The 16,655-nt window shown below is 46.1% G+C and overlaps 1 protein-coding gene across 1 annotated transcript; it reads right to left on the reverse strand.

Annotated features, from left to right (window-relative positions):
- Positions 1-10,195: 10,195 nt before the first annotated feature.
- On the reverse strand, positions 10,196-16,037 carry Psmb9 (proteasome 20S subunit beta 9). The gene is made up of 6 exons (XM_090356038.1): positions 15,909-16,037; positions 14,105-14,172; positions 13,009-13,140; positions 12,093-12,222; positions 11,742-11,883; positions 10,196-10,376 (listed from the first exon to the last, which is right to left on the reverse strand). The coding sequence occupies exons 1-6, from the start codon at positions 15,963-15,965 to the stop codon at positions 10,249-10,251; spliced, it is 657 nt and encodes a 218-aa protein (XP_090212164.1). The 5' UTR covers positions 15,966-16,037; the 3' UTR covers positions 10,196-10,248.
- Positions 16,038-16,655: the final 618 nt, after the last annotated feature.

The following is a 16,655-nucleotide window of genomic DNA, read 5'->3' on the forward strand; positions in this document are numbered from 1 at the left end:
TCCTTTCTACTTTATTTTTTAAAAATGAACTCTAAGTTAATTTTGTTATGTCTTGAGATCATTACTTAACTTTCTTTGGAATCATACCCGACATCAGGTAAATCTTTGCTCTTTTCTTTTAGTTTCCATCTTTCTGTGCAATTCTGCTTTTGGAGTATTTACAGGAAATCACACATGATTTGGTTGTTTTATTTCCTCCCTTTCTAGAGCCTTTGTGCTTACTTTATAACTACTGATGTATTAAGACTTCATTTTGCAGCTTGGAGCAGTAAGCACAGGTAGAGAATTGTTTCCAGGAATCCCTTCTTTTTGTTGTTATTGGTGTGGGGCTTGAACTGTGTACCCAGGCATTGTCTCTGAGCTCTTCAGCTCAAAGTTTATCACTCTTATCACTTGAGCCACAGCACCACTTCCAGTTTTCTGGTAGTTAACTGGATGGAGATAAGAGTCTTACGACTTTAGTGACTGTGCTGGCTTTGAATCACCATCCTCAGATCTCAGCCTCCTGAGTAGCTAGGATTACAGGCGTGAGCCACCAGCGCCCAGCGAACCCCTCCTGAATAAAGAGCTGGACATGTTGGTGTGGGTCTGCTATCCTAGCTACAAAGAAGCCTACCGCAGGTGAGCTGAGCCCACTCATAACCCTAGCGAGGAAATGAAGCCCTATTTCAATAGTAACTAGCAAAAATTGGGGCTGGTGGCCTGGCTCAGCAGTTAGAGTGCATGCTTAGGAAGCATGATGCTGGGAGTTCAAATCCCATTATGGTAAAGCAGCAACAACAGAAAACAACAACAACAAAAATCATAACTGATATGATGACATCTTTACTTAATGCGTTATGATGTTCAGTATTACTTCCACATTCACTACGGAAGATTTTTATTTTTACTAAGTCTTTTTTCTTTCTTTCTGCTGGTACAAAGAAAATCATGTTTGTCTTCCCTTCTTAGTTTTTTTTTTTTTGCCAGTTCTAGGGCTTGAACTCAGGGCCTGAGCACTGTACTTGGGCTTTCTCAAGGCTAGAGTTCTACCACTTGAGCCTCAGCACCATTTCCAGCTTTTTCTACGTATGTGGTACTGAGGTCTTTGTGCATGCTAGGTAAGCACTCTACCACTAGGCCAAGCTCCCAGCCCCCTTAATGTTAAACTAAAAATGCCTGAGATATTCTTAGTTTCTAGAACTAGATTGATGACCAAAAGAGCTGACTGCCATGTCAGTGGAGTTCGATAAATGTCATGAAACAAACACATACAAGGTTCTTTGAGTGGAGTGAGATCCTGTCATTTCCTGAAAGAGCGAGCCGACTCTCCAATCAGGTGGCCAAAACTGTGGGGTCGAAACCTTTTAAATGAAGTCTAAAGCCCTCTCAGCAATGCTTACCTACACATACACATTTACCGTTTTTATAAATTATCCGCACTGGTGCAATAGCTTATGGCTTGGCTATATACTCTATAATAACGCAGAGAACGTTTACAAGTTGTGGAACGAATATATATTTCCTTCCACCCCTGAAGAGGATGTGTGCATTCCCCGTGGTGGTTCAGTCCCTTCGAGACTGACTGATGAAGCACGGAGCTTTACATCCAGCGAAACATTCTTCAGAGCAGAGAGAGAAAAGGACGAGCCTGATCTCCCAGAATGCTCCATGAACTGAATAACACCCAGAAAGCAAGATACAGCGATTAAATAAGACAAATAAGAGAACATGTTTGCTTGGGGCTCATGTTATAGTCTACTGAGAGGACACTGAGCACACAGGATAAAAACCTATGCACGGTGGGCAACCAAAGAAGACAAAAATTCAGAACACAGTTTCCTCCTGGCAGGAAATTTTCTTGCCCTTCATAGGTATTTGCTGACACCTACAGGCTACCAGCTGCCAATGTTTTTACTTAAGGATCCTGTAATGAATGCTTCTTTTTAAGTCTACTTGGAAAATGAAGTGAAGGTGGTGGTAAAATGAACTACTTATACATTTATTCCATTTATTGTTTCTTTTTTCTTTGTAGGTCATGGGGCTTGAACTCTGGGCCTAGGCACTGTCCCTAAACTCTTCAGCTCAAGGCTACTGCCCTACCCCTGGGCTTGGGCATTGTCCCTAAATTCTTCAGCTCAAGGCCACCACCTTACCCCTGGAGCCACAGTCTCACTTTCACTTTCCGTTTTCTAGTGGTTAATTGGAGATAAGAGTCTCACGGACTTTAGTGCCCGAGCTGGCTTTGAACTGCAATCCTGAGAACCTCCTGATTAGCTAGGATTACAGGTGTGAGCCACCACACTTGTATTATTAGTTATTCTTAGAAGCTATTCTCCTCTCTCCTCTCCTCTTTTCTCCTCTTCTCTCCCTTCTCCCCTCCCTCTCCTTCCTTCCCTTCCTTTTTTTCTTTACTTCCCTTCTCCTTCCTTCCTTCCTTCCTTCCTTCCTTCCTTCCTTCCTTCCTTCCTTCCTTCCCTCTTTCCTTCCTAGTTTTTTAATGGGTAATTAGAGCTAAAAATCTCCTGGAGCTGGGAATGTCATTTGCCTTGCATGCATGAAGCCCTAGTAGCTTAGTATCACAGAAACAGAAAATGGTGGCAGTAGCACTGTGGCCCAAGTACTACAAGGTTAGCTTTGAGCAAAAGAAGCTCAGGGACTATGCCCAGGTCTTGAGTTCAAGCCCCATGACTGGAGTGAGAGAGAGAGAGAGAGAGAGAGAGAGAGAGAGAGAGAGAGAGAGAGAGAGAGAGAGAGAGAGAGAGAGAGAGAGAGAGAGAGAGGGAGGGAGGGAGGGAGGGAGGGAGGGAGGGAGGGAGAGAGGGAGGGAGGGAGGGAGGGAGGGAGAGAAGAGAGAGGGGGGAAGAGGAGAGAGAGAGGAAGAGGAGAGAGAGAGAGAAGAGAGAGAGGGGGGAAGAGGAGAGAGAGAGGAAGAGGAGAGAGAGAGAGAAGAAAGAGAATTGACAAATAAGAGTTCATCAAAAAGAAACAACTAACAGACTGATGAAATAACCCATAGAATGAGAGAAAACCTTTGCAAGTCGCGCACCAAATGATTAATATACAGAATAATATAAAATGCTTAAAAATTAGATGCTGAGGGCCGGGAGTTTGGCCTAGTGGTAGATTGCTTGCCTAGCATGCACGAAGACCCAGGTTCAATTCCTCAGTCCCACATACATAGAAAAAAGCCAGAAGTGGTACTGTGGCTCAAGTGGTAGAGCTCTGGCCTTGAGAAAGCCCAAGGACAGTGCTCAGGCCCTGAGCTGAAGCCCAGGACTGGCAATAAATAAATAAATAAAATAAAATAATAAATAAATAAATAAAAGCCTTCCTTCCTTTCAAAAAAAATTAGATGCTGAAATATTTAGTTCACAAACTGAACTGAATCTGAATTTGTTTGAACAGATAATCTTCAAAAGAAGTAATGGTGAGTAACAAAAAATATTGCAGACATATGTTCAACATTCTTGACCAATAAAGGAAATGCAAATAGAAATGACAGTGAGATCCATTTTGCTCAAGATAAGTAGTTATCATCCAAAGAAACAAAATTATGAAGGCAAAAATCAACCCAAAATGCTGAGAAGGATGGAGGAAGGTGGACAGGAAAAGGAACCCTTATGCACTGTTGTAAATGTAAATCAGTGCAGTCGCTATGGAAATTGATATGAACTTTCCTCAAAAAACAAAATATAGAGCTATCACATGATACTGCTATATCCCTCTTGGTATATAGTCTATGGATTTTAAATTAACATGCAATAGAGATACTTGCACATTCTCTCTCTTTTTTGGTCGGTTGTGGGGCTTGAACTCTGTCTTGCACATTCTTGTTTCCTGCATCACTATTCACAACAGCTAAGCTATGAAGTCAACTGAGTTGCCTGTCTAACAAATGAATGGATAAATGAGGTATGTTTTAAACACAAGAACGAACAGGATGAAACTGAAGATAATTATGTTGAATGAGATAGCCACAGCTCAGAAGAACAAATATTCAGTATTTTTGCTCATGTGTCAATTCTTTTCTTCTCTTTTTTTCATTTCTGGTGGTCAATTGGAGAGAAGAATCTTACGGACTTTTGTGCCCAGGCTGGCTTTGAACCCCAATCCTCAGATCTCAGCCTCCTGAATAGCTAGGATTACAGGCAGAGCCACCAGGCCCAGTTTCTATTTATTTAAATTGTTTCATGCTGATTATTGAGACAGCAAAGCTTAGGTGCATTCTCACACATCTGTGGATTTACCTTAGCAACAGTTGCCTTTGAAAATTCTCTTTTGTTTTAGCCTTCCTCAAACTCATCTCCTAAATTCAGAATACTGAAATTGGAAAGCTACTTTTTTTCCTCCCCTCAAACTCATTACCCAGCCATTAATCATTTGACCACTAAGTGGCACCAAAGATTTAACCTTTCCCCATAGGAAATGAAGAAATTAGAAACAATTAGGTACATTTAGTATACTTCATCTATTAAAAAATTCTGTATTATTGAGAGAGCTACCAAGTATACCAAACTCAAAATATGGGGGGAACTATAGAACTTCCCCCTCCCCCAGGAACTCGATCTTCTTTGATACTTTTTTTTCAGGTGGAACACTATTCCAGCTGCATAGGTTTCAGGAGGGATACAAGTATACCCTTGTTTTACTCCATTTCTGGCACATTTAATATCCAAATTTCTCCTCTTCCTCCTCATCTTCCTCCTCCTCTTGCTCCTCCTCTTTTTTGTCAGTCCTAGGTTTGAACTCAGGGACTAGGCACTGCCCTTGGACACATTTTTCTCAAGGCTAGTGCCCTACCACTTGAGCCACAGTGCCACTTCCAGTTTTTTCTGTGAATGTGGTACCGAGGAATTGAACCCAGTGCTTCCTGCATGCTGTAGGCGAGCACTCTACCACTAGACTATGTTCCTGCCCACACCCCCCCACCCTGCCCAGTTTATTTGTGAGTTTAAAATACCGTCACTCTGTGTTCTTTACCATCTGTGGGGGGGGGGGTACAGAATCAGAGGGAAAAGGGTGAAGAGATGCAGCAGGGGAGCTCACCGGACACGGAAGAAAGTGAACTATGGGTGGAGATGGGAGGGAGGGAATGGGAGAGAATGACACTATATGAAAGGAAATGCTCTTAATATCTGATGTATGTAAAGGTAACCTTGCTGTATATCACCTATAAAGAAATCATCATGTAAGTTAGAAAAATACCTCATCACTTGGGCAGAATCTGATCGCGCATATTATGGGATGGACTAGAAAACCAAGGGAGGCTTCCACGCCCTCTGTGTCTAAAATGGGTATTAGCTTTGTGAAAAAGTCACCTATGGAAGATTCTGCTCTTCTGCTCTGATCTCTGATCTGATCTGTTCTGATCTTGTAGTGAGTTAAACAGAGCCATCTGGTCTTGCTAAAGACAGCTGCTTTCTGTTTTTCTCTTGTGCCTGAAGGACTTAGGCTATAAGCTACCCATCCAAAATTGGGTCTTATGAGAGAAATAACAGAAAAGGACAAGTGCAGAGGCTCAGGAGAAATGATTCCATCAGCTATTGTCCATATGCTGGAGAAGAGCATTGCAGAAAGAAATTTATGAGTATAAGCTCTGTTGCCAGCTGTTGATACCCACCAGATTATACCAGAAGACTTGGAACTTATAGAACCATTTCAATACAGAAAATGATGAATTCATTAACATTAACATATTCAGCTTGCCTAAGATCAATGGGGCAAGAATAAGACTGGATGAACTTGTTGACCATAATTTAATTATAATACCTTATTTTAGAAAACTGTATATGCTATTTTAACTGCTCTATTTTCCACTTTAGAATGTTGTATAGATTATTTGATGTATTCTTATTTTCTAATGAGCCTATGAGGAAATAATTTTCATTTTCTTTTTTGTCAGTCTTGGGGCTTGAACTCAGGGACTGGGCATTGCCCCTGGGTCTCTTCAGCTTAAGGCTACCGCTTTAACTCTGGGTCTGGGTACTGTCCCTGAGCTCTTTAGCTCAAGGATACTACATCCTACCCTTGAGCCAAGCCCCATTTTCTGTTTTCTAGAGGTTAATTGGAGATAAGAGTCTCAGGTCCTTTTGTGCCAGGGCTGGCTTTGAATCTTGATCCTCAGATTTCACTCAGCCTCCAGAGTAGCTAGAATTATAGGAGTGAGCCACAGCGCTCGGCTTGTGACTCACTCTTGAACTGAAGTTCCAGTTGGTTGAATCTGATTGATGGGAACTGTTCCCACATTTATGCCTTAGCTTTGAAGAAAACCAGAGGAAATGAGTTTTCTGATTTTCATTCTAAGGAGGAAGGACTAAGGCAGGGGAAATTTCACAAGTCTCTAAAGGGGTCTACGTCTAATGAAAACTCAGAAAATGTAATCAGTGTCCATACCCTAGCTACCACCTCGTGGTACCTAGTTTGGAGTGGCTATCTTGAGTTTATGAGCTACATGACCCTGTGTATGGGCATTGATGTTTTGATAACTTGGTGTTGATTTTTTCTAAGTAGGTACTATAGTTTGGATCTGAAATGATCCTCTACTCCAAAAATCCATCTATTAAAGGTTGGGTTCTCAGCCCATGAGGCTATCAGGAGGCAGGAAATCTTTAAAAGGTGGGGCCTAGGGGAAAGAAGTTAGATTCATTGAGGGTTTGCTCTTTGAAGGGGATGTTGGGACTCTGGTCCCATATCTCTTGGCTTTCCAGCAACCACAGTGGCAACATACCATCTCTGTTCTGTGTAATCATGATGGAGAGCTATGTTGTCACACTCAACGGGAGAAGACTTCGTGAACATAGATTGGAACTTCAAAAATACTGAGTCAGGGCCTGGAGTTTGGCCTAGTGGTAGAGTGTTTGACTCGCATGCACAAAGACCCGGGTTTGATTCCTGGATACCACATACATAGAAAAAAGCTGGAAGTGATGCTGTGGCTCAAGTGGTGGAGCTCTAGTCTTGAGAAGAGTCCATGGACAGTGCTTAGGCCCTGAGCTCAAGCCCCACAACTGGCAAAAAATAAATAAACAGATAAAAAAAAAAAACGGAGTCAAAACTGGGCGCTGAAGGCTCACGCCTACAATCCTAGCTACTCAGGAGGCTGAGATCTGAGGATCACGGTTCAAAGTCAGCCTGGGCACTAAAGACCCTTATTTCCAATTCACCACCAGAAAACCAGAAGTGGTGTTGTGGCTCAAAGTGGCAGAGTGCTAGCCTTGAGCTGAAGAGCTCAGGGACATGGGCCTAGAGTTGAAGCCCTACTACCACCACCAAAAAAAAAAAGTACTGAGTCAATTAGATTCTTCCATTCTCTCCTTCTTTCCCTTCCTGCCTGCCTTCTTTCATTTATCTGTATTAGAGTTTAAACTCAGAGCTTTGTGCTTGCTAAGTAGGTGGTCTACTACTTAAACTATAGCTCTAGCCTTCTTGCTTTATTCTTTTTTTTTTTTAATAGTGGCCATCCTATTTAGACCTCACACACAGCATGGATGGCAGGCACACAGCACCATGCCCAACTTTACACTGGCTGAAATAAATTCTTTCTTTTTTTCCCAGTCTTGGGGTTTGAACTCAGGGCCTGAGCACTGTCCTTGGGCTTTCTCAAGGCAAGGGCTCTACCACTTGAGCATGGAACCACTTCCAGCTTTTTCTATGTATGTGGTACCTAGGAATTGAACCCAGGTCTTCGTACATGCTAAGCAAGCATTCAACCCCACTAGGCCAAGCTCCTGGCCCTGAAATGAATTCTTGAAAAAATTTTGTCCAGGCTGCTCTGAAACCTCAGTTCTCCTGATTTTAGCCTCTTGAGTAGCTGGAATTACAGATATGTACTACCACACTCAGTTTTTAAATCTCCAGCTTTTATTATAGTGAATGAAAACAGACTAATACAGTAGATGAGCATTTGAACTGCAAAGAATAACAGTTTAATCTTCTAGGCCTCTCATTTTCCTCACTTTTCTTGAGGTTGGTCCAAACTCCAGGGCTGTGTTAAACTAGTTATTATAATTATAGTTATTATAATGAGCCTTCTTGTCTTGGATTTCTGAAGATTTTCCCACTCTGAATACTGAAGTTTTGACTTGTACTATTACTTACCTCCACAGTATAAATACTTCCACCCCACACAACAGCAAGAAACCAATTATTGGGCTGGGATGTAGCTCAGTGGCAAAGCATTTGCCTAGCAAGTGCAATGTCCTGGGTTCGATCCCCAGTACCAATAAAAAAAGACAAAAAGAAAAAAAACAATTATTAACAACTGCCTTTCTAAATTCTTGAATGCTTTTTAAAGTTTTTTTTTCTGGTTTGTTGTAAACTTTTGAATATTATGCAATCTGTCCTTGTAAGCCAGTGTAAACCACCTTATGCCACTTTTCTTTGGTTGTGGGTATTAGATATTCATGTTGTATTTAGTCCTTGGCCTCATTTATTTTCTTAACCTTGTTTCTCCTTTATCAAGATTTGTTCTTCTAAAAACCATGCCTACCTCTGTAAGTGGTTATAAATCCTTTGAGAAATAGGCGTGTAAAAACCACAGTCATTTGGTCAGAAAAAAAAAAAAGCTTTTCTTTCTTTCTTGGCTGGTCCTGGGGTTTGAACTCAGGGCCTAAGTGTTGTCCCTGAACTCTTTTTCCTCAAGGCTAGTGCTCTACCACTTCTGCGTTTTTCTGAGTAGTTTATTGGAGATAAACGTCTCACAGACTTTTTGGCCTGGGCTGGCTTTGAACCATGACCTTCAGATCTCAGCCTCCTGACTAGCTAGGATTACAGGCACAACCCTCAGTGCCCAGCAAGCTTTCCAGTTTTAATAAGTTGAATTTCTATGCAGTTCTCCAGATCTTCATTATGCCGCTCTAGGTGTGTCATCATGCTTTCAGCTTCCATGAGGATTCTTACCGGAGGTCAGGGAGCTCCCTATCTCCAGACCTCTCACTTTGGAGAGTCATCTACCTTGCTCTGCTCTGCCCACAGGGGCCTCTCCTTTTCAATGGTTTCTCTTATGAGGAAGTGTGTTCATTCTGGAGGTTGAGCTGTGCTGCCACCAGCTTGTCTGCACCTGAGGCTGACTTGAGAGCAAAGTGTGCAGGAGATACCTGCAGATGATAGCCAGTTTCCCTTTAGACTGTCCAGCCAGGCTGCTCTTGTTTGCTTTCAGAGTCCTTGAATGCCTTGCTTTCCTTTCCTGTCCTGTCTGATGATCAGTGGCAGAGAGGGATTTGTTTTTGCCAGTCCTGGGCTTGAAGTCAGGGCCTGAGCACTGTCCTTGGATTTTCTCAAGGCTAGAGCTCTACCACTTGAGCCACAGCCCCACTTCCGGCTTTTTCTATGTATGTGGTACCAAGGAGTTGAACCTGGTCTTCATGCATGCTAGGCAAGCACTCTACTACTAGGCCAAACTCCTGGCCCTAGAGAGGGACTCTTGAACTATTGTTTAAATTAAAAATAAAACAGCAAGGCTGGAAACAACTCCAGGATTTTGTAGGCTTAGAGATATTCCTCCTCCTGCCCCCCCGCCACCCTGCCAGCCAATCCCAAGGGTATGTGACTGTTTCACAGGGTTTTGAATTTGTGTGCCTGGCCTGAAATCCCATTTCTACTTCTGTTGACTTTATCTGTTGATTTAACTGTTCACTTGTAACCAAACTGATGTGGAATGCTGAGCCATAGCTCTCTAAAGGAGTCACTCATTTCCTTTTGACAGAGAGGAAAATGAGGGCTCATAATTTGTGCTGATGTGCAGGAAATGCAGGACAAAGAGGACCAGAAGTCAGCTTTGTGATAGCTGTGATAGCTTCCTAAATGTGAGAAAATCTTTATATAGTTTCATCCTTGAGTTTCACAATAAGATATCTATCTGTCTATCTATCTATCTATCTATCTATCTATCTATCTATCTATCTATCTGTCACCAATCTATCTGTATGTCTACAGGTATGTATTGTGTGTGTGATGAGGACTGAGCCCAGGACCCTTGAACATTCCAAGCACATGCTCTACCCCTGAGTAACCTATGAGGATTTTTGCCGTCTGTAATAGTTAAAAATCAGCACACGAGGACCCGTCAAGTGAAGGACTCATTCTCCTCCCAATGTTCTGGTCTCTCCTTTCTCTGAGATAGTTGCTTTGGAGTTGGGGTGACAGGTTATAAGGGGCATGCTGACGTGTGGAGGGCAGCCCCTCCTCGACTTCTATTTCCCATGGACCACACTGGTTTCTTGTCCTAGGTAGTTTATTACAAATGAGGAAGGGGCGATCGAGGAAGAGTCACTCGTCATAGAACTTGGGCAGCTCATTTCCCAGGATGACGCGATGGTCCACTCCGGCCTCTGTGATAGTCACCAGATAGATGACGCCCCCACTCGAGCCATCCCGGCTCATGGCCAGAGCGATGGCTAAAGAGGAATTCAAGTCAAAGAGAAGGAGACAAAGGCTTAGCATCAAACACATTTCTTATCCCTCTTGTCCACTCACCACCTTCCCTCCAATACTCAACTTGCAGAGACATATTCAGTAGTGTGCTGATAAGCCAGCTTCAAACAAAATTTAAGGGAAAAGAATGTGGCTTAGTGGTAGAGTGCTTGCCTAAGCATGCATGAAGCCCTGGGTTCGATTCTTTGGTACCACATAAACACAAAAAATAAATACATTTTTTGTGGCAAGTCCTGGGGCTTGAACTCACAGCCTGGGCACTGTCCTTGGGCTTTCTCAAGGCTAGCACTCTACAACTTGAGCCACAGCATTATTTCCAGCTTTTTCTGTGTATGTGATGCCAAGGACTTGAACCCAGGGCTTCATGCCTGCAAGACCATCATTCCACCACTAGGCCACGCTCCTGGCTCAATAAATACAAATTTAAAAATATCTGGTAGTGGCTCAAGTGATGAGAGCACTAGCATTAAGCACAAAGAGGCTCAAGGACAGTGCTCAAACCCTGTGTTCAAGTCTAAGACCAGCAAAACAAACAAACAAAGTATCTGCTGTGGCTTAGTGGTAAGTAGATGCTTGCCTAGTGTGCATCAGACCCTTGGTACCACATACACAGAAAAATGGGAAAAGCACAAAAAAGTATCCTCTGTCTTCATGGTGTAAATGCTCTTACCAGGACTGTTCTCAAGTTACCAAGCAACTCCTTTAATATTTAACCACCAGGCTGGTTCAATGTAGCCCAGCACCACTGGTCTTTATGCTGGCCGCTTGGTTTACTCCAAGCGGCCCTGATTTGTTCCCAAACTCCTATCTAGTTTAGCATTTGTCCTGTCTCCCTTCACCTTCAAAAGTGTCCTAGGTTGGATATTAAATTAAAATGATCATCCACTTATTACTCTACTTCTTCCTCACACCCCACTTTCTCCTCATGTTTAAACATTTCCCCCAGTTGGACACTGGTGGTGCACACCTGTAATCCTAGCTACTCAGGAGGCTGAGATCTGAGGATCATGTTCAAAGCCAGCCCAGGCAGTAAAGTCCTGAGATACTTACCTCCAATTAACTACTCAGAAAAAGCCAGAACTAGTGGGGGCCAGGAGTTTGGCCTAGTGGTAGAGTGCTTGCCTCGCATGCATGAAGACCTGGGTTTGATTCCTTGGTACCACATACATAGAAAAAAGCCAGAAGTGGTGTTGTGGCTCAAGTGTTAGAGCACTAGCCTGGGGCAAAAAGAGCTCAGGGATAGCACCCAGGCCCTGAGTTCAAGCCCCAGTACTGGCAAAATCAGTTCATCAATCAATCTTCCCCAAGCCTCCTATCTGGTGAGTTACCATCTGTGGTGAAGCGTCTGCACTCCTCAGGGGTCATGCCTGGTTTATAAGCTGCGTCCACATAGCCATATAAATAGGTGCTTCCTGAGCCACCAATGGCAAAGGGTTGCCGAGTCAGCATTCCTCCCAGAGTTCCGTACACCTTGGGGAAGAACCATCGAGTCAGACCAGAGCATCACCAGCCCTGCAGATTAGGCTCACTATCCCCTGCCCCATCCACGAAAGCCTCAGCATCTTTCAGAAGAAGTGTCTTTGGAATTGATTGCTACAATGCTATTTGACTTTCATCTCCCAGTCCGGAACAGTGGGGAAACACGGAAGGAGAGACAGTGTGTCTTGGAAGGGACTCACTTGGCCTCCTTCCCGATGGTCCCAGCCAGCTACCATGAGATGAGCCGACAAGTCCTCCCGGTATTTGTAGGTAATGTTCTTTACCACGTTTGCCGCTGCCAAGACAAGTGGAGGTTCTTCCAGTTCCAACCTGAAAGAAATGTCAGGAGTAAGGGGGGACACCATTTTCGGAGGTCCCACCCCCTTATATCACCACAATAATCCCTGCCAAGCGTACTTGAATCTCCAACTGCAGTAGTTCAAATTCCAGTTCCCCTCCCAAGTGCTCAGTGGAGTCTCACTTCTCTAGTTGGGACGAAGCTTTGAACATTCACACCCTAGACTTTGGCCCCACCCAGCTACTTCCCCATCGCAGTTTTCTTTTGTCTGTTATAGCTGTGCCCTTTTGGATAAAACCAGATAAGCTTTACTGTGGTCCCATGGACCTTGATTTTTTTTTTTTTTTTTTTTTTTTTTGCCAGTCCTGGGCTTGAGCTCAGGGCCTGAGCACTGTCCTTGGACTTTCTCAAGGCTAGAGCTCTACCACTTGAGCCTCAGCACCACTTCTGGCTTTTTTTGCTATGTATGTGGGGTACCGAGGAATCAAACCTGGGTATTCATGCATGCTAGGCAAGCACTCTACCACTAGGCCAAACTCCCGGCCCGGACCTTGATTTTTCATCTTGTGACTGCCTGATACTTTGGTCTTCCATATCATCCTTTTCTTCTGGATGAATTATATTAGGATAGTAGCTTTCACAGCCCCCTGGGGAGGTACAGGTTACTCATGTCTTCTCTTTACAGATGCAGAAACTGGCGTTGGAGATTCAGGTGCTCACAAATGCATAAGCACAAATGGCGGAGCTAGAGCAGGCCACAGCACGGGGGTGGAACTTGAGGAACAGAGGGGGGGAGTCAGGACCTCAGGGTTTCATACCCATGCAACTCCAGCTGGTAGGCAGCCATGTCCGCCACAGCTTGGGCATCTGCTGCGGAGCCAGAAAGGGCACAGTAGATGCGCTGGTGTAGAGGAGACAGCTTGTCAAATACTCGGTTCACCACTGCCATTCTGTGGGAAACCAGCCAACAGCCATCAGCCTTGGAGTTGTAGACATTTTTTTTTTTTTGCCTGTCATGGGTTTTTGAACTCAGGACCTGGGCACTGTCCTTGAGCTTTCTGCTCAAGGGTAGTGCTCTGCCATGTTAAGCCACAGCTCCACTTCTGGCTTTCTGGTGGTTAATTGGAACTAAGAGTCTTATGGACTTTTCTGCCCAGTCTGGCTTTGAACTTGGATCCTCAGCTCTCAGCCTCTTGAGTAGCTAGGATTACAGGCCTGAGCCACCAACGCCCACTGTAGGAATTTTTAAGGTTAGTTGGTCTAATGTTTCTTAACATTTGAGTTTGTCAAGAGAATAGTGTGAAATGTAAGGCTTGGATTAAAGCAGGGAGCAAGAAGAAATCATCTCCAATAGTTAGTATTTTAATCAAAAGTAGACTTAATTTTAATAACAATAAAAAACATTGAATTGAGAAAAATCTGTGTCTTATTAGTACTTCTTTATGAAGCCTCTTGAGGGAATTATGTCCTATGGAATGGAATGCGGGTAGTGTTGATCTTGTCTCATATACTCATTATGCATGTGACAAAACTGACCAGGAAAGAGACAAAGTTCAAAATATGGTAAATGAGAAGTGGTGGTCTCACTTCTGCCTGACAGAACCCACCTTTCAATCCCTAAACACATATGAAAGAAGAGCCTACCTCCCAAAACAAAAACCGCTTACTTCCTGTGTCCCTTTGACATTCTATTTCACTGTCATCTCTCTATAATACAGGGACAAGCTATACAAGCATTCAGATCCTCCTCCACGAATTTAGAAATCCAAGAATCTACCAACATGGTATTAGAATAGCTTTTGGAAAGGTCCATTCCATTTTCTGAAAGCTCTTGTCCATCTGCCAGATTTTTCATGAAAAAGTGTGTATTGGGGGTCAGTAGTTTCCCTGAAAATGGCAGTTATCAGTACTCACCCTGCAGACACACGGGAATCAGAGCCCATCACGACACCTCCGTCAAACTCCACCGCCATGATGGTTGTCTGCAGAATCACAGAGTATAAAATATCAACACATTGGGCTTTGGGTTAAACAAGGGGAAAGAAAGGTTCTTCGAAACCCGAGGGGACTGATTCAAGGCCATACAGTAATGTAGGCCAGAGCTAGAAACATTTTCTCTCAATCTTTCCCTTTCATTGTTTCATCCAACTGAGCCAGAATCCGAACCCCATTTCCCCGAATGGAAATCTTTCCACTGTAAGGAGAACCCTGGTGAGGTTCCTGGAGGCCGAAGTACTCTCTGAGGGAAGGGGGGTAGACACTTCTCTGCCCTGGTGAAACAGCTCCCAACATGGCTGTCTCCACCACCTGAGCTCCTGTGTGCTCAGATGTGCTGCAGGCCAGTTACTATGAACGGAAAACAAGTTTGGGCCTTGCACTTGCACCCCTCCGTCAGAAGTGAGCTCTTTCAGTTTACTGGACAAAAGAAAACACGGAAGAGGTCAATGGTTAGCATGGTTAGGAGACAAGGCAGAGGGAACGCAGCAAGGGACAAATAGATTAAAATTAAAGTCTCACTTCAGGAATTTCTGGGCAAGATATAAATATTTCTGCAGTCAGGAGAAGAAATCTGTACCAGGAGAAGATTTAACTGGGTGGTTGGTGCTTTTTCCAAGCCAAGGAAAGAATTAAGGAACAGTAAGAAGATAGTTTCCTCACTCTGGCTGAGTTTGAAGGAGCCTTAAAAATACTTGGTTAAATCGAACAACGACTTAGTTACTCAGTTCATTGAGTTATAGAGAAGAAATGACGTACCCAAGATTACTGGGACGAAAGCCTATGTCAGGTCTAATCCCTACTCCATCTCTCCCCCACTTCTATCCCCCTCCCGCTTTTTGTTTTCTACTTTCCACCGCCTATTTGGGGGAAATTTCCCAATTTACGAATGGTCCCATTGGTACTTTTCTGGCCACCCCATGCCTCACTGTGGCCCGCGGGGATCCAGCCCGAGCGTGCTTGCTTTCTGATAAAGGGATTCGCCATGAATCAAAGACCCCCACAACAAGGCCACCCCATCCCAAAGTCCGTTCCTCTATACACAAGCTACCCCCAAGCCAACTGCAGTGGTAGCCAGAGCAGAAGTCAACCAGCCTCCGGAGCTTCCACCTGTCCTGAGCGCCCAGCCTGGTCAAACTTCTCCAGCCGTGCAGGCGGGTGTCGGGGGATGAGCAGGGCCGCACCAGGACCAGGCGTGGGGAGGGGGGGCGGCGGGGGTCTTCCAGGCCTCCCGGGGGATAATGTCACCCACACCCACTCTTATGCGCGCCGGGGGTGCTAGTTATCCAGGGCTACGTCAATAGCAGAGCTGCGGGATGAGTTAATCCTCCGACTCATTTCCTCCCCAGTGCCACCTCTACTTCTTCAGGGCCGCTTCCCCCTCCGTTTGCCCGGCTCCGAGCCCCTCACTGGGGCTCACCAGCCTCCACTCCCGAAGGCCCAGCGAAAGCGAAAGCGTCGGGGCAGCTTCCCCGACGCGGCCCGCGGGGCGCACCGCCGGCCTTCCCCGGCAGCTTCGCCTGCCCCAGCCCTCCGCCCACCTCCAGGCACCCGCGTCGGGAAGCGGGCCACGCACTGTCCGGGCGCAGGGCAAGTTGCCCGCTGCCCTTCACTAGTACCAGTCCCGCTATTCGCTACCCAGCACTTGCAGAGTGCGCCCCACACCCCCGATCGCCCCACTTCCTGCGCCCATCCGCTAGCCCCCAGACCCAGGGCCATTTACCCCGGTGCAGACTTCGCCGGCCGAGAAGTCCCCGGCAGGGGCTTCAACCCGCAGCATCCCTGCCAGGCGGCACCGAGCTCCAGGCGGACTGCGGCCGTGGCTCCCCGCCCCGCGCGCGGCGCGCACCTGCGGCCCCGCCCCTCCGCCCGCCCGCCTGGGGGCGCCCGTGTCCGCCGAGCCCCGCGTCCGCGCCGCCAACCCCTGCCGGGCGCGTCTGCCCGGAGACCGATGACGCCAGCGCCCCGCGCTGCGGGACCGGGCGAGGAGTTTTACGCGAGGATCTGAAAAAGGCAAGAAGGGGAGGAGTCGAGAGGAAGGGTGAAGGGTGGGCGTGGTGGAGAAAACGAGCCCGGGATGGACACCAGCCGGACGCCTGAGCTGGGGGAGCCACTCCGCCCTCCATTCCAATCGGGGAGGGTCTCTGCGGCCCCCACTCCAGTCGGGGAGGGTCTCTGCGTCCCGCATTCCAGTCGAGGGGGTCTCTGGGGCCCCCACTCCAGTCGGGGGGGTCTCTGCGTCCCGCACTCCTGTCGGAGGGTCTCTGGGGCCCCCACTCCAGTCGGGGGGGTCTCCGTGGCCCCCACTCCAGTCGGGGCGGGTCTCCGGGGCCCCCACTCCAGTCGGGCCGGGTCTCTGGGGCCCCCACTCCAGTCGGGCGGGTCTCTGCGGCCCCCACTCCAGTCGGGGGGATCTCTGCGGCCCCCACTCCAGTCGGGGCGGGTCTCTGCCTATGTGGGCGGCCGCTCG

The sequence above is a fragment of the Megascapheus bottae genome, chromosome 22, assembly GCF_031878675.1.
Source record: "Megascapheus bottae isolate mThoBot1 chromosome 22, mThoBot2.hap1, whole genome shotgun sequence".
In the NCBI taxonomy this organism is placed as follows: Eukaryota; Metazoa; Chordata; class Mammalia; order Rodentia; family Geomyidae; genus Megascapheus; species Megascapheus bottae.